General features: G+C 45.7%; 1 protein-coding gene across 1 annotated transcript in view; it reads right to left on the bottom strand.

The window, feature by feature from the left end:
* PRKG1 (protein kinase cGMP-dependent 1) overlaps positions 1–9611 on the bottom strand; it is a 426892-nt gene extending 417281 nt beyond the window's left edge. The window contains exon 1 of the mRNA XM_071748882.1: positions 9228–9611. Within this exon, the coding sequence (XP_071604983.1) occupies positions 9228–9493 (266 nt within the window). The 5' untranslated portion in view covers positions 9494–9611. The remainder of the gene's footprint in view (positions 1–9227) is intronic.
* Positions 9612–21434: the final 11823 nt, after the last annotated feature.

The following is a 21434-nucleotide window of genomic DNA, read 5'->3' as shown; positions in this document are numbered from 1 at the left end:
ATTCTACATACCAGTAAGTCTCAAAACCACAAATGCACAAAAAAAGGCACTGTCAAAGGCATACAAAATAAAAGCAATTTATTTGACTAATGGAAGACTCCCTCCTGAGGGGTGCGGAGGGCCCAATATGCAGCTTGAACCCACTTCATAGGCCTCCCTGGGGCCCAGATAAATGATGTTAGAGGTTGGGGCTGTTCAGCCAGAAGAGGCTCTGAGGTGACCTTATAGCAACAAGATGATCTTTAAGGTCCCTTCCAACCCTGGGGACACTATGACTCTATGATTCTATGACACTAAACTGGGTGGAAGTGCTGACCTTCCTGAGAATAGGGAGGCTCTGCAGAGGGATCCAGACAGGCTTGAAGGATGGCCAAGGACAATGGTGTGGGTTTCAACAAGGCCAAATGTTGGGGTTTGTACTTTGGCTTGGGGAGCCACCAGCACTCCAGGCTTGGGGAAGAGTCGCTGGAGATCTGCCCAGCAGAGAGGGACCTCGGGGGGTTGCCTGACAGGCAGCTGAACATGAGCCAGCAGTGTGCCCAGGTGGCCAAGGCCAATACCATTCTGGTCTGTGTCAGGAACAGTGTGGCCAGCAGGACCAGGGAGGTGATCCTGCTCCTAAATTTGGCTTTAATGAGGCTGCACCTCAAGCACTGTGTGCAGTTTTGGGCACCACAGCACAGCAATGACATGGAGGTGCTGGAGAGGGTGCAGAGAAGGGCAACCAAGCTGATCAGGGTTCTGGAGAACAGGGCTTTATGAGGAGAGGCTGAAGGAGCTGGGGCTGCTCAGGCTGAAGAAGAGGAGGCCAAGGGGAGACCTTATTGCACTCTAAAATTAGCTGAAAGGAGGCTGTAGTGAGATGGGTGTTGGCCTCTCCTCCTTAATAACATTACGTAAATCAGTTCATTTGTGCTACAAATTTTCCCTTGACACAAGTCTTCTATTCAAACTTCTACTTGAGAAGTCATTTGGCAACACAGCAGATCAAATCACCAAGCTGCAATCAAAACTGAAGCTGATGGAGGCAGCAGAGTAGGGGTTAGTGGGTGACAGCAAAACCAGTCTTGCTCACAGCCTCTCCACAAAACCACTCAAGCCTGTGTCAAATCCAGGATTGCCCCTCCCTGGCTGCACAGCATCTCTTCTCTCCCAGTTTCCCCCAAAGCTTTGGTTGACCCTCTTGCTATGAGGTCTGGGTATAGCCACAACCACCTTCCTGATGTCAAAGAGCTCATCACTCAGAACACTAAGCCATTGGAATCTTAGAAACCCCAGAAAAATTTAGTTTCATAGAATCACAGAACAGTTTAAGCTGGAAAGTGACCTTAAAGATCACCTAGTCCCAACCCTAGTTTGGTTTTCTCCAGTCCATTCCCAGTGTGGTCAACATTGATTACTCAGGGTTGCATCCAGGCAAGTCAAGGCAGTCCCTGAGGATAAAGAGCCCACAAGTCACAGCACTGGCAGGACAGAGCTGGGCACTGACTCACAAAGTCCCTTTCTCACTCAGACACATGACCACTACCTCATCTTTCCATCTCTGAAGATCCCACTAGACACAGCTATGAATTTTGGTTGCACAACTGGAGACATGACTCTCCATCTCCTGTAGCAATTTGCATAAAGTTTGGGCTTTGCCCCAAACATTAATTTGACTGAAAAATAGAAGCATCACCATTAGTGTTCATAGATCCCAATGGCTGCATCTGAAGCTTCCTAACTTCTTCCACCATACGCATGATTCTAGGCTCAGCCTCCCTCCAGTTTTTTAGCATTTCTTTCTCATGCACGTCTCATTTGTGACTACAGGGTTTTATTACTCATAGAACAAATATCCTTAAAAAACATTCATGAGGAAAACATAGGAAAACCCTATTAGAAAAAAAAAAAACCCAAAAAAAAAAGCCAGGAGGTCACAGTGGAGGGTGAAGTGTTTTAAGAAGTCCCTTGCCAAGCTCTGTTACATATTGTTCAGGACCTGCATCAACTCTACAAACAACCAAATGGATATCATTGGAAGGCTTTGGAAGTTTGTGATTAGTAAAGATGCAAAGAGGAATTTGTGGTCTTATGTCAGTCCTTTCTGCCTTATTTTACTTCGATACATTTCACCACCCTGGGATATTTTGGCTGGAGAATTACCTTCTCCATGGTATAGTTTAACAAGAAAAAAACCACTTGCTGTGACTGAAGCAGCCAAATAAAGAGCAACTGTGGCCAAGCAGTTACAACACCATATATGCCTACATCTATGCCCTGCTTTTAAAAATGCACCCACAAGCAAAACACAGGACCCTTCTCTTCCAAACCAAGCAACACCCACAAGCCACCATGGAAAAATAACACAAAGCATTCACTAATTCCCATCTCCCTTTTATATGTTTTTAACTGAGTTCACATCAAAGTTATGAGAAGGGGAGTTTATCACAGCCTTGCCCGGCAATTCAAGTTGTAGGTTTGAATATGTAATCACATTTTCAGGGGTACATAACCAAATCAGACAAGCTCTAGGCAGGCAGAAGGTGGGTTTCACAGTGATCTGGCAGCTGCCTGAAAATCTGTGTGCCTGTGGTTTAGTCCCCCAAGGGAGGCACCAAGTGCCTCATGACTTGAGGCGTTTTAAAAATAGGGCAGAAGGAAGAATTTACAATGACGCTACTGGGAACAGCTCTGCATCAGCCAGGGATCAGCCCACAGCTCACCCCCTGCCCACCCCAGCCCTGACCCTGCCTCCAGGGACCACAGAGTCATCCCCAGGCATGGCATCAGTGTAAGAGTGCTGAGACCCAGCACAAGCCATTAGCCCTGACAGTGATATTTGGGTTTGGGATGTTGCAATTGCAAGCTTCCCTTGGCACAAAACCAAGCAATTAATAATGAAGCTGAATATTTCAAGTTCTGGTTAAAAAAAAGACATAGAAAAATTCTAATTCTGCCACCTTGCCCATCCTTTTTCACAAGGGCAAAGGATGTTACTGAATAATCTTAGAGTCCATCACAGAACAGTTTGTGTTGGAAAGGACTTCAAATATTATCTAGTTCCAACCCCCCTGCCACGGCCAGGTTCACATCCCACCAGACCAGATTGCTCCAACGCCCATCCAACCTCACTTAAACATTTCCTATATTTATACATAAATAAGGACATGGAGCTGTTGAAGCAAGTCTAGAGAAAGGACATGAAGATGATCAGAGGGCTGGAGCACCACTCCTATGGGGCCAGGCTGAGAGAGTTGGGGTTGTTCAGCGTGGAGAAGAGAAGGCTCCTGGGAGACCTTAAAGCAGCCTCCCAGTACCTGAAGAGGCCTCCAGGAAAGCTGGAGTGAGTAGATTTGAGTTAGACATTAGGAAGAAATTCTTTAGTGTGAGGGTGCTGAGACACAGGAACAGGTTGCCCAGGGAGGCTACAAATGCCTTATACCTGGAAGTGTTCAAGGTCAGGTTCTGTGGGATTTTGAGCAATGTGGTCTAGTGGAAGATGTCACTGCCCATGTAGGTGGGTTGAAACCAGATGATCTTTAAGGTCCCAACTGAAAACATTCTATGAGTCCACGCTTTTGATGAGCTGCCATAGTAGTGATGCCATTCTGCCTGGAAGGAAGTGCCAAATAGTTATGATGATACAGGTAGTGCTGGTCACCAGAGCTTCTGGGGACAGACAGACGCCCAGCCATACACAGCAGAGAGGAGCCACCTGATGTCCCCCAGGAGCACAATTTTCCCGCATTGCAGCTCACTTTTCAGGTCTTCTGTAAGCCTGAGGAAAGCAATGCCCAGGGAGGTGGGAGTGGTAACGCCAGCCCATTAAAAATTAAAAGAACAAAAATGGTTTTCATTGATTAACCATAAACATTTGCTTCTCTGTCTCTAAAATCCTTCTGCTTATTTACTGACCTTGGTCTTCTCGAGGGACCCAGTGACCTGTACTGTACCTCTGTCTATGGCATGCAACAACCCGCTTGCCTCTGAACTTCACTCAGTACCCTTCACTGCCTCACACCACACACTGGGTTCCTCAATCCAAATAATTAGAGAAAAGTCTGACCAAGAACAGACTCCACCTCCCATTTAAGTCACTCCCTTTGCACTGTTTTCCTCCTGTCCCCAAGTTAAATGACACCTGGTCAAACTTCCTTCTCGTGTACTTTCCTCTCTTTGAGACAGCAACACCCTGCCAATAATACAAGCAATAAGGGTGGCATTGATTCTTCCTCTGTTGATATAATTTAGTCTAATAAAATCCTTATGATCTTCAATGTCAATCACACAGGGATGAAGCATCCAAGGAGTATGCTGTTGCAGCACACTGGGGATAAATTGGTGATGGATAACAGAGGGAATGGGGGTATTTTCAGGGTATTAATTGTTAAAATTACTGCTGTCCCCTGTACCCTCTCCTCTGAGCTTTGGAAAACGATGATGATTCTGAAGAGACAGTGCTAAAGAGAAATACCAGACTTAGGTAGCAAAACCTACCTATTTAAACTAAGGCATACCTACTTAGTGGTATCAAATATAAGATGAGCTATGGTCCCAAAATGTCCTTTCCTTAGATTAAAAGCTGTCCTTAATGTAGTGAAGTATTAGACATTTTCAAGAGGTTCCACATTAGTGCCTCAATAGTCAAAAACCAAAGCAAATGTTCATTTTCCAGCCTCCCTAAGCTTCAAGAGATGGTGGTTACAGGTACTGGGGAAGCAGTCAGGTTGTTTGTCATGTGGAGGGCGAATGCACAATCGATATTGCTTTAGTGGCTGGCAGATTATGAGATCATGTCTAAATTAACACAACTCAGCCACCCAGATGGGAGCTGAGTTCCCAGAAGTGGGCTGGGGGAAGAAGCAGCACAGGCCTGGCTGCCTCAGGGAGGTAGAGACTCTCTCCTGCCATGCTCTGGGTGGTTGGAGCAAAGCATGGGTGAAGCCATCAACAGCCCAGCTCTAGGGGTGGTGGAGACAGCCACAGTGGGTGAGCCATAAACCAAAACTGCATCTGTGCAGGGGAGAGGGGGGGAAAGTGATACAGAAGCACCAGGTCATGCAGGAAATCCCTTTGCTTTTAGATGGTGGATCCCAAGCAGCCCACTTCAGCTTCACGCATGGCCTTGCCTTGAGTTCTGGACTAGAGCCCTCCCAGACTGCCCCATTTTTATTCTCTATGTGATCAATGTTGGCCTGATCTGTACCCAAACCCCAACTTTAGCAGCCATGAGATGGGTTGATCCGACCATCACCAAACACCAGTTTATCACAAGCATTGGAGCCAGGAGCTATATAAAGCTGAGAGCATCAGCTCCAGTCCTCCATCCACAATACCATATGGATCACCTGAAGCATCTAATATCGAGTTTAAACACAGATGAGGATGGAAGGAGGAAAAAGAATAGATTCATACTGGGATTTCATCTAGAAAATCATCTGCAGGACAACTAGGCCAAGAGCTGTGAAGCTGAAACCACAATACCCCAATACCTTGCCTTAAACCTTAGACCCCACTGCCATCTTGTGGCAAACGCTTCCCAAAACAAAGAAAGGGGAGGAAACTGTTAAAAAGTTGCTTCCAAAGTTACCTGGTGCAGCAAGGAAGAATGAGAAAGTTATTGGAAACAGGGTGAGGAACATCAAACCCATTGCTTCTCTTACACAATGCTAAGACTGAATCCGTAGCACCGTGCAAGAGGCAAACCAACATGGAAAACACAGGGGTGGGACAGTCCAAAACAAATTTGCAAAGTTGAGGATATAATAATGCACATAAAGTGAAATTGCTTGTACAGCCATCACTGCCTTTTAGTCATGGCTCTGTTACATTAATATCAGGAAAGATTCAGTCGCTATTTCAAAACATGTAATAGTTTCCAAAGTAATTTAGCATTGCCCTGGCTTCTCGACCCCAATAAAATGGATATAACTGGAATTAGATATTGCACTTCTGAACTAAAGAATGCAGTTGCTGGAATTTTCTAATGTGATGATTTAATATAGGGGGATTATGGCTCAATATTGATCATTGAACCATCTTCAGATGCTGAAAACCAGCAGTTAAGCCCTCAGGCTTTCAAAAAGCTCCTGGCCGCAGGAATGGGGCAGTTCTGGAAATCCTTATCCTGCTATTAGTCCTAACCCAGTCCTTTTAGCACACCTTAGCATTTACTTTTCACATAATTTATCATTTGCTGCTCTCGTGCTGTGGCAGAGCCTTTGCTTAGCAACTGGGAATGACTTCCTACAAACTGCTTTCCTAGGCATTAGCAAAGTGCCTTGGTTGCTTTATCATCTGTGGATGGCTCTTCCCGCGCTAGAAAAAACAACAACTTGTTTTTCCCTCTTTCCATTGCAATAAGCACCCACCAGATGCCACATAAGACAGCTTCAAATCACTGTGTGATCCAAAACACCTAGCAGGTTTAGGGTACAAGTGAACAAAACTCACTGAACAAATACAAATTCATGAATGATTTGCAAGTGCATCTCTCCACAGCACAAATCTCCACGAGGAGGAACATATCAAGAAAAGAACAGGGTAGAGCTGTATTTTGCAAGAAAAGGCACAGAAAGTGGCAGTGTCCCAGCTCCTTTGAAAAATAAATCCAATTTACATCTGATAAATATGACCACCTACATGGAAATGCTTTGCTTTCTTTCATTAAAATCTTTACAACTAAGTTTTCAGGAGGAATAATGGCATAAAAACATGCTTCCCAACAAATGATAACAGGACTTTCAATACCTTTGTTTTCCCAGCCCTTTTCTTTGGATCTTTGCAAGTCTTGATGACTTTGATCCTGCCTCACACTGCAGGGATGGATTACAAGAGGCACAACATATCACCAGAGACAAACTCTATTTTCAGCTTTCAGCTGGGATTTAACTCCTTCTTAAGTTTCTATTGTCCCATTTATTAGTTTCAACTTCTCAAGAGTTTTAAATGTCAGTGTAGAGCACAGATAAACTTGTCCTAAATAAATTGTATTATCACTAGCCATATCTTTATATTCAGAGACAAAAATGCATTTACAGGTTGATTCCAGACCTAGGTAAAAAAGTTTCTGTTGGCATTAATTTAAAATTAACACACAAAACAGATGGGTCTAAACATCGTTTTGGGAATTTTATGGTATGTTAGTTGTCTCTGGGTTTTACAAGAGAGGTATTACCTCTCAGGAAGCTTAAGACTTGTGAGATGAACAGTTTAGATGATGCTATCAGCTGCTGTCGCTAAAGCACAGACAGGAGACTTTTATAGGTCTGTAAGTTACCACCATACATAAATTAAGCAAGACACTGTCAGCAGTTTTTAGATGAAAGAGCCAGAGAAACCAACAGAGACATTAAAGGGAGCTGGCACCAGACAGGCCCACTTATGTCTCAGCTTGGCATCAAAAACGGGGAAAAATCATCATCCTTTTGGCAGAGGTGAACTGCAGCAAAGCCCTTTACCCCTAACACTCAGGACACCATAGCAGCAAGCTGGAACCACACCAACAAGCAAGATGTAAGAATACATTTATTTATCCCACTGGTGGGTATGTGGGGGCAATAAGGGGGGAAAAATGACCAGCTGCTGGTGTAGCATGTTTGGTACACTGCAGCTGCCCACCACTCCTTCAGCAACAGTACAGCAATCCCAAACTGGCTTGGGTTACAATTATCATGGCTACCACAAGCTAGATCAAGGTACAGGAAGATGCCAGGGGATGAAGTGCCAGCCTAGGGGGCAATGGAAAATGTCTGCAGGTCCCACTGAGGGTTTTTCCTGCTCACTGAGACAACGTAGTTCCATTAGGGAACTATATGGGACAGGAGCAAATGACCCTCACAGCATCACACGGATTCAGTGTTTTCTGGCCAGCCAATCTGGGAACAGCAAGGGAATGTCTCAAGTGAGGCTTAGACCTTGCTGGAGCCATCAGCAGGTTTAATAACTCCTAAGTTATTACACTTGGACAGGCACCAGAGTCCCTGCTGTTACTGCAGGTGCTAGGTCACTGTCACCTTCCCACATAGTAGCTGAGGCTCAGGACAATCACAGCCTTTAAAAAACAAAAAAAACAAAAAACCCCAAAACAAAACAAAAAACCAGAAAAACAAAGAAACAAACAAACCAACAAAAAAACCTTGGTCTCTTCTCTGGCCATGATATGTAGCTGAGAGTGTGCAGGGATGCACTAACCTGGGGAAGGATGAGCTGACACACTCTGCTGGGTGGCCAGCAGTCACACACCTCTCTGGTTGGTTTTATTATCACCATACAGTCAAGAAAAGGAATGATAAATTTAAAAAGCCTAAAGCCAAGTAACCCCCATTTCTCTTTACAAAAGCAATCCTCTTGGTAGGAAGGGCAGGGGACAGCTCCAGAGGAAGGGGAAGGAGTTTGGTCTGGGTGGTGTGTTATGTGAGAAGACAACAGAGAGCAGCACGGATCTGCACCCAAACGCACCCATCTAGCAGAGATATAGTTCAGGAAGGATTTTAATGAAGAACTCAGACAGTCCTTTACTCGGTGAGCAGCAGTGACAGCTTCAGCCGAGGGGCGGGTGGGTGACAGTGTGTTGCCACGCTGGTAGTAACTCCTGTACTCCCACAGCAACTTCCCCATCACCCTCGAAATTTCCTGGGAGCAGGACAGGGATGCAGACTCCCCTTCCCCCCCCTTTCACGCGATGCATTAAGACAAGACCGCCACCCGCTCTGAACGCTGAGAGCCCCCGGGGTGGGTGATGCAGACCCAACTTCACCCCCGCCAAAAAAACCCCACACCTCTCTTTGGGTGCCTGACCCCTGCAGAGGGTGCCAACGGGTGGCGGAGTGGGAGCTGTAGTTTTTGAGGAGGATGGGGTGAGGAAAAGGGGGCTCGGGCATCAGCACCTGACACCGTTGGGTGCTGCTCTCCAGGGGCTGGCTCTGGAGCGGCAGCCAAACAACTTTCCGGCCCCGCCGCAAAACTTTTTCCCAGCGCCGGAGTCACCGGCCGAGCATGCCCCCGGGAGCTGGAGCCGGGAAGGGAATAGGGTGGGGGCGGGAATGCTTATTCGATCCCCTGCAGGGCTCCTGAGAGTCCCTAATGACCCCAAGAGCCCCTAAACGCTCCCGGCTCTTCCTCCAACTCTCCCTCCGGCACGACTGATGCCGCTTCAAGGCGGGGGATGCGGTGTCCCGCTGCCTTCCGTCCCGCTCGGGAAGGGGTATTTTGGGAGAGGATGGAGGGAGTGTCCCCAGACCTACCTCTCGGCCTTGGTGAACTTGCGGAAAGCCTGCCGGAGATCGTGGAAGGAGCGGTAGGTCTGAGGTTCGGCGGAGATTCCCTGAGCCCGGGTGGTGCGGGGCCCTATGTGTGGGCTGGGGGCGGGCAGCACTGACTGGCATTTGTGCAGCCGCCGGCGCAGCTCCTGGATCTCCTCGTCTTTCTCCCCCAAGCGCCTTTCCAATTCTTTGATCTGCTCTTCCTTTAACAGCAGCAGCTTGGTGAAGTCCCCTTCCAGCTCGGTCATTTTTGGGGGTGTCTTCCACCGCCACCCCGGCGCTAGTGCCGAGCTGGTCCCGGGCCGGGGGAGGCAGTTCTCATGGAAAAGCAGCGACCGGATCCGCTCCCCGCGAGGGGGGGATGGGGCGGGGTGGGGCGGCTCCTGCCCGCTCCGGCTCAGGGCACCGGCCCCGGCATCATCCACTGCTGCCCCGGCAGCCGCCGAGAGGGAAGAGGGGAGGTGAAAAAAAAAAAACCCCACACCAAAAACCAAACTCAAAAAAAACCCCAAACCCTGAACCAGCCCCCCAAAAAAACAGCAAGAAAGAAGGGAAATGGGTAGGGAAGAAAAGACAAGAAAAGGGGAAAGAGCTTTGGTGCCACTCTCCGAGGCTGGGAGCCTGGAAATAGCAACAATTACCATGTGATCAGAGGGTGACGCAGCTCCTTGTAACTGGAGCCAAAGACTTGGGATTCAAACAAGAGCACTTCATAAATATTAAATTGCCTTCCGCTAATGAGCCACGTGGAGCCGGCCCCCACCCCACCCGGTCCTCCTGAGAGCTCAGCATCTCACCCCCAAGTGAGCCCCATCATGTCCCTGGATCCCCCTGCATCCCACTCTGCTTCATTAAGCCCTCCTCATCACTCCACGTACCCCCATGCCCAGAGCACCCCACCTATGACTTTGCCAGGGCACCCTGCACTTCTGGACATCCCCCGTACCTCCCCACTGGGGGACCTCACATCCCAGCCCTCTTTGGCACCTGCATCCATTCCCAAAGACTCTTCATTTCTTCCCACTGGGGTTCCCTGTTCCCTGCTTTCCTCCTGGTGCCTCACATCCTGATTGCCCCACATCCTTGCCCATAGCCCATGTCAGCCACCCTCCTATCATCCCATGGGGCACCCAGCTTCCCCCACACCCCTTGTCCTCCTGGGTAGGGGTAGATGCTTGCTGGGGCTCAAGGGGGCCAGCAGCCTGAGGGCTTGACAGCAGTTCTGAGGCAGGAATCCACGCTTCCTGGACTTAGCTGGAAGAGCCCATCACGCACATGAATTTTTAATGCCAGCACCATCAGGCCCCCTATCACATTTCCCTCCCAAAGCACTCTCAGAAGGGCAGGAACCGCTTACAGCAGGTTAAAAAGGGGCCTGCCCCAGGACCACAGCCAGGCCTTGGGCCCAAAACGAGCCCAGGAACACCTCAGGGTCTACAAACTGACCTATGGCAGCCTTTTCCCGTGGGTTTGGGGCTTGCAGACCTGTTAGGGCAGGGCAAGGACAGGGCAAAGCATCTGAGCTGGGCTTGGAGGACAAAGCTGTTCATCACTAAGGAGTCTTGGAGCGGAAAAATCAATTAGTAGCCTCTCTTCAGGAGCTGGAGGCGGTGAGGTATCTTCACACACTCCTAGCTGTCCCTCCAGCTTTTCATGTGTGTTTGGAAACATCCGGGGTCAAAGCTGCTTCCGGTTCCCATCCTCAGTCCAGGAGCATCCTTGGGGCCATGAGGTCGGGCAGGTCTGAGGAGAGCAAGCGCTGGCAGCAGGGGGGTGTACTTAAAAAAATATCAGTAGTAAGTTCATTTGGCTTTATTGGAAGGCAGAGAGCGCCATCTCGTGTAGAAACCGATCGTGGAGCATGGGGTAGAGTTACAGACGGATCCTCCCCCCCGTTGCTGGGGAGGGGAAGGGGTGATGCTGGGAGGGGTCGTAAGAGCCCGACCGCGCACAGGTGCTCAGCACCTTCATCATATATTGTACTGGTAACATTTTGTTGCTTGAAGAAAGCTTTTTTTAGAAAGACAGGAGAACCACAGAAATCACAGAAAGTTAGGTGTTGAAAGGGACCTCAAAAGATTACCTAGTCCACCACCCCTGCCAGAGCAGGGTCACCTACACCAGGTCACATAAGAGCATGTCCAGGTGGGTTTTGAATGTTTGCAGAGAAGGAGAGTCCACAACACCCCTGGGAAGTCTGTTCCAGTGCTCTGACACCCCCACAGAGAAAATGTTTTTCTTTGTATTTATGTGGAACCTCATAGGGCCAAGTTTGTACCCATTGTCCCTTGTCCTATCATCAGACATAACTGAAAAGAGCCTGGGTCCCTCCTCCTGGCACTCACCCTTTATATATTTATAGACATTAATGAGGTCACCCTCATTCTCCTCCAAGCTGAAGAGACCCAGCTCCCTCAGCCTTTCCTCATAAAGGAGATTTTCCACTCCATCATCTTGGTCACTCTGCACTGGAGTCTTTCAAGCAGTTCCCAGTCCTTCTGGAACTGAGGGGCCCAGAACTGGACACAATATTCCAGATGTGGCCTCACCAGGGCAGAGTAGAGGGGGAGGAGAACCTCCCTCCACCTACTAACCACCCCCTTCTAATGCACCCCAGGATGCCATTGGCCTTCTTGGCCACAAGGACACATTGTTGGCTCATGGTCATCCTTCCATCCACCAGCACCCCCAGGTCCCTTCCACCTATGCAGCTCTCCAACAGCTCAGTCCCCAGTCTGTACTGGTACCTGGGGTTGTTCTTTCCCAGTTGCAAAACTCTACACTTATCCTTGTTGTAATTCATTAAGTTTCTCCCTGTCCTATTCTCCAGCCTGTCCAGGTCCCTCTTAATTGCAGCACAGCCTCCTGGGGTGTCAGCCAGCCCTTCCAGCTTTGTGCTATCAACCATCCCTGCACTCCCCAGGGCTTTTTAAAAGAATAGTTTCTGGAGAACTAGAAAATGGAACACACCAGAAAATATAAGATTTCCTTACAAAAGATAATCAGGCAGTAGGATTTCACCAATATCAATCCAGACTTTAGCCCTGAGATGCTGGGAACACTAATGTGACCTGTGTGTGACAGCAGGAGATAGAGTACTCGTCCATACGTGGTGGGGAAGGTCCTTCCTGTGGTCCCCAGTATTGCTGGAAGTCCTAGTCCCCAAGGTACAGGTCTCCTGGATTATTTTAGCATCTAATAAATTCAGAAGGAACTTCGCACTTCAATAATTGCTCAAGATCCACTTGCAAAAATTGTGAACACCAACCTGGAAGCATCACCAGAAAACCAGCAGAATACATGTAAAAAACCTAGGCTCACCTATACTTGGCTCAAGTTGATCTGCAGAACAAGGAGAGGAATTCAGCACTCATGGTGGCCATGCTGCTGCCATTCCCAGCCCTGACCAAGGAAAGCAGAGAGAGGGAAATAGACTAGCATGAACTTTGAACAAGCATTAGCCACTAGACAGTTCCCAAAGGTAATTTTTGCATTTCGGTCTTACAGTGATCACCTGGGCATTAGAAGGATGCAACTTTTCCCAAAGACAGTTCTAAACACTGGCTAAATGCTTTTTTTTTCTAATTGAAAGTGTGCAAATCCCATGTTTCTACCCTAGTAACAGTTTTGATTATTTTGCAGCCCTAGAGGCCAACAGGGCAAGAAAAAATATCCTGTGAATTAAGTATAATTATGTATTTACTGACAATTAAATCAACTAAGATCTTGTCATCACCACTGGGCACTGACAGGCCCTTGAGTATCACCACTACAACACTGCACCCCAGGTACAGACACTGACTCTCTTTCTCTTGTTAAATAGAGCTTTTATTTAAAAGAAATAACATCTCTGGAACAGAGGACAACAGGATGGCAGGAGCAGGTCCCAGCCTGCCTTCTTGCCCATGCAACCTCAGTTTTAAGCATCTGAGTAGTCCAGCATGTGACCTTTATTAATAGTCCATCTGGCTTTGGTTGCTTGGGAGTCACAAAAGGAAAAACAGTCATCCATTTTGGATCTAGCTTAAGGGATATATATATACACACATATATATATGTACATGCCACTAAGAACAGATACTGAATTGAATCCATGAGCTTACTGACAGCCACAGCGAGTCACCAAGGAGCATTACCAATTTTACAGCCAACAACTGTTGCAGCTTTAATGTCAGCCCCTGGTTAGCCCAAATAAGAGTTACTCTTCAAACAAGAAGCTCATGAAGCCTGTGAAATCACAGCTTCCCCCTCTACTCACCCATCCCTACATCAAGCCAAAGTCACCCTCAGCATCCACCAGCCCTTTCAAGAACAAGCTTGGCACAGCATCTGGATTGAGCCTAAAGCAACTGTCATTTTATCTAAAGATTAACATCTTTCAAAAAGCACAAAGATAAAACAGCCTGCCACAAAGCGACAGCAAGAAGAATTAAGGCACTGAACAGGGCCAGACATCTTAATTGACTTCAACCCTTTTAAGTTCTTCAGACATCCCATATATATGAAAAAACTAGGCAGGGAGTGAGGCAGCTCTTAACTGGAAACCCTTCAGGCCACTCTTTAAAAATGCAGCTTTTGAGTCTGACCAGTGATGCTCTAAGGGATTAGAGGTTATCCCAGGAAAGAGCAAGATACCATCCATAAGAAGGGGTTATGTTTTGCCAGCTACACCAGTCACAGAGCACCCAAAAGAGCAAGTCCCTCTCTTCCCATGACTAACTCCCAGCTGCAGGTGAACATCCAGAGCAGCAACTTGTCACGTACAGAGGAGGCAGAATGCAATAGGCTGCTGGAACTAATCCTGGTGGCTTTGGCCAGCACTGCCAGAGCTTATTTCCTTGACACCCAGATGCTTTTACTGTTACGAAGCACAGTATAAAGCAGCTTACAGAAAGCACATATGCAAAACATGCCAGCTATTAAACCCAGGAAGACTCAGCACCTTCATTTCTCATCCAAGCTTCTGCTGCTAAAGGCAGATGACTTTGCAAACCCAAAGCATGCAGACATTACTCAGACCTGGGCTGTAATTATACCGCAGGAAGCCCTGCCAGCAACCCCTTAGTGTAACTTTAACAGAGTATCAAAGGTGAAGCTGGGTTTTTATAAAATCAATACCCTGGCTTTTACCCCACCTGTACAGCCCCCACTGTTTTGTTTTTAAACTTGCTTTTGCGAGCAAAGAGCCTCTGCAGCAAGAGAGTGGAGCTGAATTCTCAGAAACGTGTTTTGGAGGAACCAAATGAAGTCAGTAATCTCACCCCATATTAAAAAGATACTTTAAAAATTTAAAAACCAGTATTTGTGATCTATTTTAAAAGTGACAAAAGTGCAAACATATTATACCACACCACCCACTCCCAGCCCCACCCAGCATCAGCTAAAGTTTTGTGGCAGCTTCCTAAGAGGTCTTACCAGCCAGAGGACACAGGGGCAGCACTAGGTAGGACTTTAAAACCATTCGAGGGGTTTACATTCACACTGATAAAGGGACAGCATGAATAAAGGCAGTGGTCAAAGAATCTATCAAAGGTATTTTTGCTCTAGAGGGCAGCAGATAGTTCATCTATCTAGAGTTTCTCTTCTTACACTTTGGTGCAGTGTAAAAGAAGATGTAGCCAAGTGTCCTGTGGGATACAATGTCCAAAGTCCCACAGTCACAGCATTCTCCAGCCCTGAAATGTTCTCCCAGCCCAGGTTTCCCTTTCCCTCTCATCTCTCTGTGGTAAATCCCCCCTTGTGACCAGGGGTGATGCCAGAAGCAGAGTGGCACCAGCCCAAATGCTACTTGAATCGTGGAGCCCAGGCACTTTCCCTTCGTACAGGTTATTCTTTTAAATAATTTTTCTTATCACACACAAGATAATTTGTTGTGGAAAGACATTTAAAGTTTACAAGGAAGAAGGATTAATTTATGCCATTTCCTCCTTTGTTGAAAGTCATTTTAGTCCCCATTTCACTTCCTCAGTGTTTAGTTCACTAACAATCACAAGGCCTATTCATCATGTAATACATCCCAAATAGTTTTGCTTGTGTCAGTTTGTTTTGGGATTTTTTTCCTTTTTTTTTGCATGGGGATATGTGAGAAATATACTTTTAAAGGACCTTGCCAGTTTTCTAGTAGGTGATGCTATGAAGCAGGTTGCTCAGAAATTTTGGTTTACAAAATTTCATTAGCCCACAGAAATCTAGTGATGCCCCACATGAAATATTTTCCTTGCAGAGATAACCTTGAACTGTTTCCTTGTATTCTCTTGAGTTTTGGCATGTTTTTTCACTGCTGCATATGAATTATAACTTTGTATACATTTCCATAGGTTTAGTATCTTTTCATGCTAATATAAACTAAAATCATCATCCAAATGGCATAAGCAGGATGTTGTCTTCCTTAACTTGAAGGAAAATAGGAAGTAAAAAATATGTACTTGGATATATGGATATCACCACATCCATATTCTTATTGTTGAGGTCTCACCACAACTACTCACAGCATCAGAGACTGGTGGGGAAAAAAAGTCTCCATCACCTCCAAAGGTCGCCGGGATTTCATTCTAGTTTTACCCAGTTCAACCCCCAAACGGGTTTTAGAATGTTATTATATAAATAATATTAACTCTATGCCTCCCCAATACATTTTTTGCTGGCATACAGACTGCAAGCAGCACTTTTTTATATTAAAAGGTTAAAAAAGAAAAATTAAGTTGAGACCTGTGGAGGCTACAGCAACCTGGCATCCAAATTTAGATGTTCTGGATATCTATGCCTGAATTCCTGCCTTTCTGGTTCTTCAGGCTATATCCTTACCCCCATTCTGCATGTGGTAATTTTTGCAAAATGTTGAACATATAGAAAAAGTAAAAGCTTTGCCATAATTCAATAAAAATAAGTCACTTTCTGCCAGACTATGCCCCTTTATCCCCTTTTAAACAGAAGATTGCCATGTAATAATTCCCTTTACCATCTTGCATCCCTTGATCATATAGCAATTTGGGTGCATGGTTCTTTGCATTAACCATCTGTCTTGTAAAGATTTTTTAAAAAGATATTTAATTGTAAAAAAAATTTAAAATATTTATAAATTTATTAAAAAAGCAATATTATAAAACTAATTTTTATTTAAAATTTAAAAGCAATAATAAATTCCTTCACCTCTCAAGAAAATTTATTTCATCTTTTCCACAACCCTCACCTGAAATGGCAATAGGTAGATCTGAAACATCACCCAATGTCTTCGAAGGCAGAAAAAATAAATTGGACCAGTACATCCCAGAAAAGCACTTCAGGAAGAGGTACAGGAGGAGGAGCAAAGCTTGTTTAAGGATGGGCTTCAAGACACATGCAAACCAGCCCATTTCTAATGCAAATCTTAGCAAAGCCAGAGCCAGATGGGGGTCCCTGTGGGGAGCAAAGGAGAATGACTTCAGGACTTGCAGGAATTCAAGCTCAGGATTATACATTTTTCTGCTATGAGATCCGTGGCAGCACTTTCTCTTTCTTGCAGAACCACAGACACGAAGGAGCCTTCACCATCATTTAAAAAATCCTCCCCAAATCTCACAGACCAGAAGGCTGCTGCTACTATTCAATGAGATCTGGACAGCCCAGAGAGCCAGGCAAAGGTGAACCTCATGAAGTTATATAAGGACAAGTGTGGAGTCTTGCATCTGGGAAGGAATAACACCAGAAACCACTACAGGTTAGGTGTTTTCCTGCTGGAAAGCAGTTCCATGGAGAAAGGCCTTGGACTAAGTTCTCCATGGGACAGCAGCATTGTCCCCAAGAGGCCCAATGGTATCCTTGGGTGGATTAAGGAAAAAGTGTGTCCAGCAGGTCTAGAGAGGTTCTCCTCCCCTTCTACTCTGCCCTGGTGAGACCACATCTGGAATACTGTATCCAGTTTTGGGGTCCCCAGTTCAAGAGAGACAGGAATCTACTGGAGAGAGTCCAATGGAGAGCTACAAGAATGATGAAGGGACTTGAACATCTCTCCTATGAAGAAAGAGTGAGGGAACTGGGGCTGTTTAGCCTTGAAAAAAAGAAGGCTGAGAGGCCATCTTATTAATTTCTATGAATATCTAAGGGGTGGGTGTCAAGAGCATGAGGCCAGTCTCTTTTCAGTGGTGCCCAGTAATAGGACAAGGAATAATGGGTTTAAGCTAGAGCATAGGAAGCTCCACCTCAGCAAGAGGAGAAATTTCTTTACTGTGAAAGTGGGGGAGCACTGGAACAGGCTGCTCAGAAAGGTTGTGGAATCTCCTCCTTTGGACACTCAAAACCCTCCTGGATGCATTCCATGTGGCCTGCCGCATGTGATCTTGCTTTGGGAGGGGGTTTGGACAAGATTATATCTACAGGTCTCTTATTACTCCTAACATTCTATTATTCTATGAAAGAGGTTTCTGACACATGGGAAATACTGAGTCCCAAACATTAACTCCTACTGCCTTGTTCTGCAGAGACAGAGGGGAAAAGCCATGGGAAAGAGCCAAATTCTTGATAAAATGCCTGCTGTGAGGCTGCTGATGGGTAACAAAACTGATTGAATTCTTATGCCTTCCTCCAAGACAAGCAACAACATCCTTCATTTTTCTTGAATCACCCAGGTGGGTCCTGATGAGCATTCTGAGACAATTTCCATGTTTTGCAGAAAAAATACAGTTCCATATCTGAAATACTTCCTTTTGTTGTACAATGGTGCTGTCAAAATTAACAAAATGCTGTTTTCTTCTAGGTAAGAGCCCTCCATTGCCCAACTACAGAAATGTTCTTTTTAGTCTATATCAACAATGCTTCAGAAATAAATTAAAGTTCAATATACCTGGGTCTCTTTAAAACAAAACATCTGAAGCCAAAGAAATTTCAGGTCACCAATGATACCTGTCAGAGGCTTCTTTGCCACCATACATGGCTATTTTGGTCATCAAAGATTGCCTGAGGGTCTATCACTCCCTCAAACACTTCATTACTGCTACTAGTACGTCACAACCAAGAGACCTGGGCTCCCCTGGGGGTTTTAGGGAAGTTGGAACAGGCACCCAAGTCTTACACCCCCAGGTCTCCAGGTGAGGAACTTTAGCCGAGTGCTAATGGCATGGCTAGAGTAGGTTGCCCAGGGCCATGTGCAGGCAAGTTAGGGCATCTCCATCTCAACAACAGAGATAACTCACTATTTTGTGGGGGAGAAAAAAATATATTTACTCCCACATCAGACTGGGGGAAATCAGAGATCAGGACCTGAGAACAACCGCTTCAGATAAAGCGATTAGAGACCTTGGGAAAGGATGTCACCTCACATGGCCAAGGCTGCCACTACCTAATGGCAATTCTGACACTGATAACTGACAAACAGCAAGAGAAACAGTTTAATGGAAAATCCAAAGACTTTGCAACCCAATTTATACAAGGTGGCCATGCCACAGACTGCAATGAAAAGGGCACAGAAGATATTTCCAACAGGACACACAGCAGAGCTCTGCTCCAAAGGCACTTCTCTCTAGGGGTTCCAAACCCCTCCAGCTTTATTTTCCAAAGCAGTAAGCCCATGTTTATCCTTCCCAACACGCTGCAGACCACTGCCACTCACAGAAGAAAAACCATTCATCCTTGCTGCTCCATATGTTGTATTACACCTAATAGCATTGGTGTCAGAGGGCAACATCCATCAGAACACAGCTGCTGACAGCCATCTGGCCAGCCACAAATACATTAAGCCACCAATAGCCTATTTGGAAACAGAAATGTCTCTGTAAAACTCAACATCTCATGTGACAAATCTAAAAAGTTCCCTGCTCCTTACAGTCATGTACAAGTGCAAAAATAAAAAGCAGGACACTCAGCATGACAAACAACAGGTATCTTGGGAAGATGACACCAGGCCTGACCACAAAGGACTGCTCTTCCTCAGCACCCTCCACATTTATATTTGATTGGCTCCAGAAACAGGATGTGCTGGTTGTATTTGTAGAAGTCTGCTTTGAGGTATAATCATTCTCCTTTCTAAAGTCTGCTAAACTCTTGCCTTTGAATGCAGCAGCAGACATGACAACTCAAATGTAAACAGTGAAAAAAATTCACTTGAGATGTCAAAAAATAGCTCCTTAAAATTAGGAAGGTGACAAAGCAGTTGTAAAATGACCACTGCCTGTCTTGCTATAAAGGGAACTTTCAGCACTGGTAGCACCAAGATGATCCCATGCCAAAAACGGAGCGATGGGATCTGTACCTACATTTCAAGCAATACAGTAGGGAAGGCAAGGACATTCAAGCACAGCCTTGAACTCCATGTTCATGTTCCCACACCAACTCCTGTATTGTGCTATTCTGATTTAGAAAAAACCTGGCAAGAGTTGTTGTCATGCAGAGGCAACATGTGCAGTGGCTATGGCTTGGTGTCACTCCCATCACCAAACAGTCCCAGCTTCAGCTGGATGCATCGTGTTGGGGTTCTCCAGCCTGACCTCACTCCTAGCAGGGCCATCCCTGCATCCACAGCAGGTGCTCAGGGCAGTGCAAGGGCAGACCAGGGCAGGCCCCAGGGATGGGAATCCCCTAGGGAGGCTCTTTAGCCATCACTGAGGCTAACTTTAGACTCCAGAAAGGCTCCTCATTTTGCTACGCTGTCCAGGAGATGTGCTGCAGCTGTCATTAATTCCATTTTTTGTTACTCTAATTATCTCACAACCTGCTTTTCTAGGACATTATATGAGCTTCAGCTACTGTACAGGCACACTGAGGATCTTCAGCTTCATGAGACCAGCTGCCACCCTGGGACATCACCATCACATGCTGCCTTTCAACGTTTTACATCTTTGTATCAGTAATTAGGTGTTTGGGAGTGTGTATTTTCTTTCAGCAGAACTTGCATTCTCAGAGAACATCCTGTAGATTCCTAGTCTTTATTTGGATTTCCACAGAATTTTAACAATAATAATAATAATAATAATAATAATAATAATAATAATAATGATGCAGTTCCCCAGAAGAACTGTTAATATCAGTCTCTGACTCTGAGAAAATTAATACACTGAATATCAATTTTCTTTTCCACTCTGGTTTTGCCTTGCTTTGTAGCTATTTTTACCTTGTGTCCCTTAAGAGCTCTGTGCTAAATATATTTTCAATTTAAAATAAAAAAACCCTCATTGTTAAGCTTCTGGAAGCTACTGACCAACCAAACTATTCAACACACCATTTGGTGTCACCAGCAACTTGCTGAGGGTGCACTCAATGCCACTCGAAAAGATGTTAAATAGCAGCAACCCTGAGTACCAACCCTTGAGTAACACCACTCATCTCACATCTCCATTTGGACACTGAGCCCTTGATCACAACTCTTTGGGTGCAACCATCCCATAAGCCAGTTCCTTATCCAGTGAGTGATCCATCCATTAAACCCATATCATTCCAGTTTGGAGACCAGAATGTCATGCAGGAGGGTGTCAAACGCTCTGCACAGGCCCAGGCAGATGACATCTGTTGCTCTGCCTTTGTTCACCAAGGCTGTGACCCCATCATAAAAGGCCACCAAATTGTCAGGCAGGACTTGCCCCGAGTGAAGTGTGGCTGTCACCAGTCACCCCTTTGTTATCCACATGCCTTAGCAGAGCCTTCAGGAGGATCTGCTCCATGATCTTGCCAGGCACAGGGATGGGACTGACTGGCATGTAATTCCCTGTGTATTTTGGGGGAGTATGGACTCAGACCAACATGTCAGACCTTACCAAACTCATTAGCCTCAAAGACCTCTGTGAAAAAAAAAAAAACAAAAAACCCAAAACACTTCTTAAATCCCTGCAGAGCTGTCCCACTAGAGAACTGCAGTTTATCACAGTAAACTGTTTTATATTTGCAGTTACCTTGAATCAGAGCTGGCCTCCATCCCAGATTCTTGGTCACTGGTAGGAATAGACTCCAGCACTGCACTATAAGGTTTTATTTAAAACAAACACGATTTCCCTGATTACTGAAACATTTGAAGGTGTAAGCTTGGCTGCAGCTGAAAAGGATTTGTTTAAAAACACCACTTCAAAATGAACATGGGAAGCTCTGGAGACAATGTTCACAGAGGTTTTTTTTGAATAGCAGAACAAACCATGGCACCCTAAAAGTTAAAGTCCTAAGTTAAAAAAAAAAAAAAATTAAAATGCTTTGAAAAAAAAAAAACAAAAAACCCTTACCACCTATGCTGAA

Source organism: Heliangelus exortis, chromosome 7, assembly GCF_036169615.1.
Source record: "Heliangelus exortis chromosome 7, bHelExo1.hap1, whole genome shotgun sequence".
Classification (NCBI taxonomy): domain Eukaryota; kingdom Metazoa; phylum Chordata; class Aves; order Apodiformes; family Trochilidae; genus Heliangelus; species Heliangelus exortis.
The sequence above is the reverse complement of the archived record's forward strand: the minus strand, read 5'-3'. Positions and strand labels throughout refer to the sequence as shown.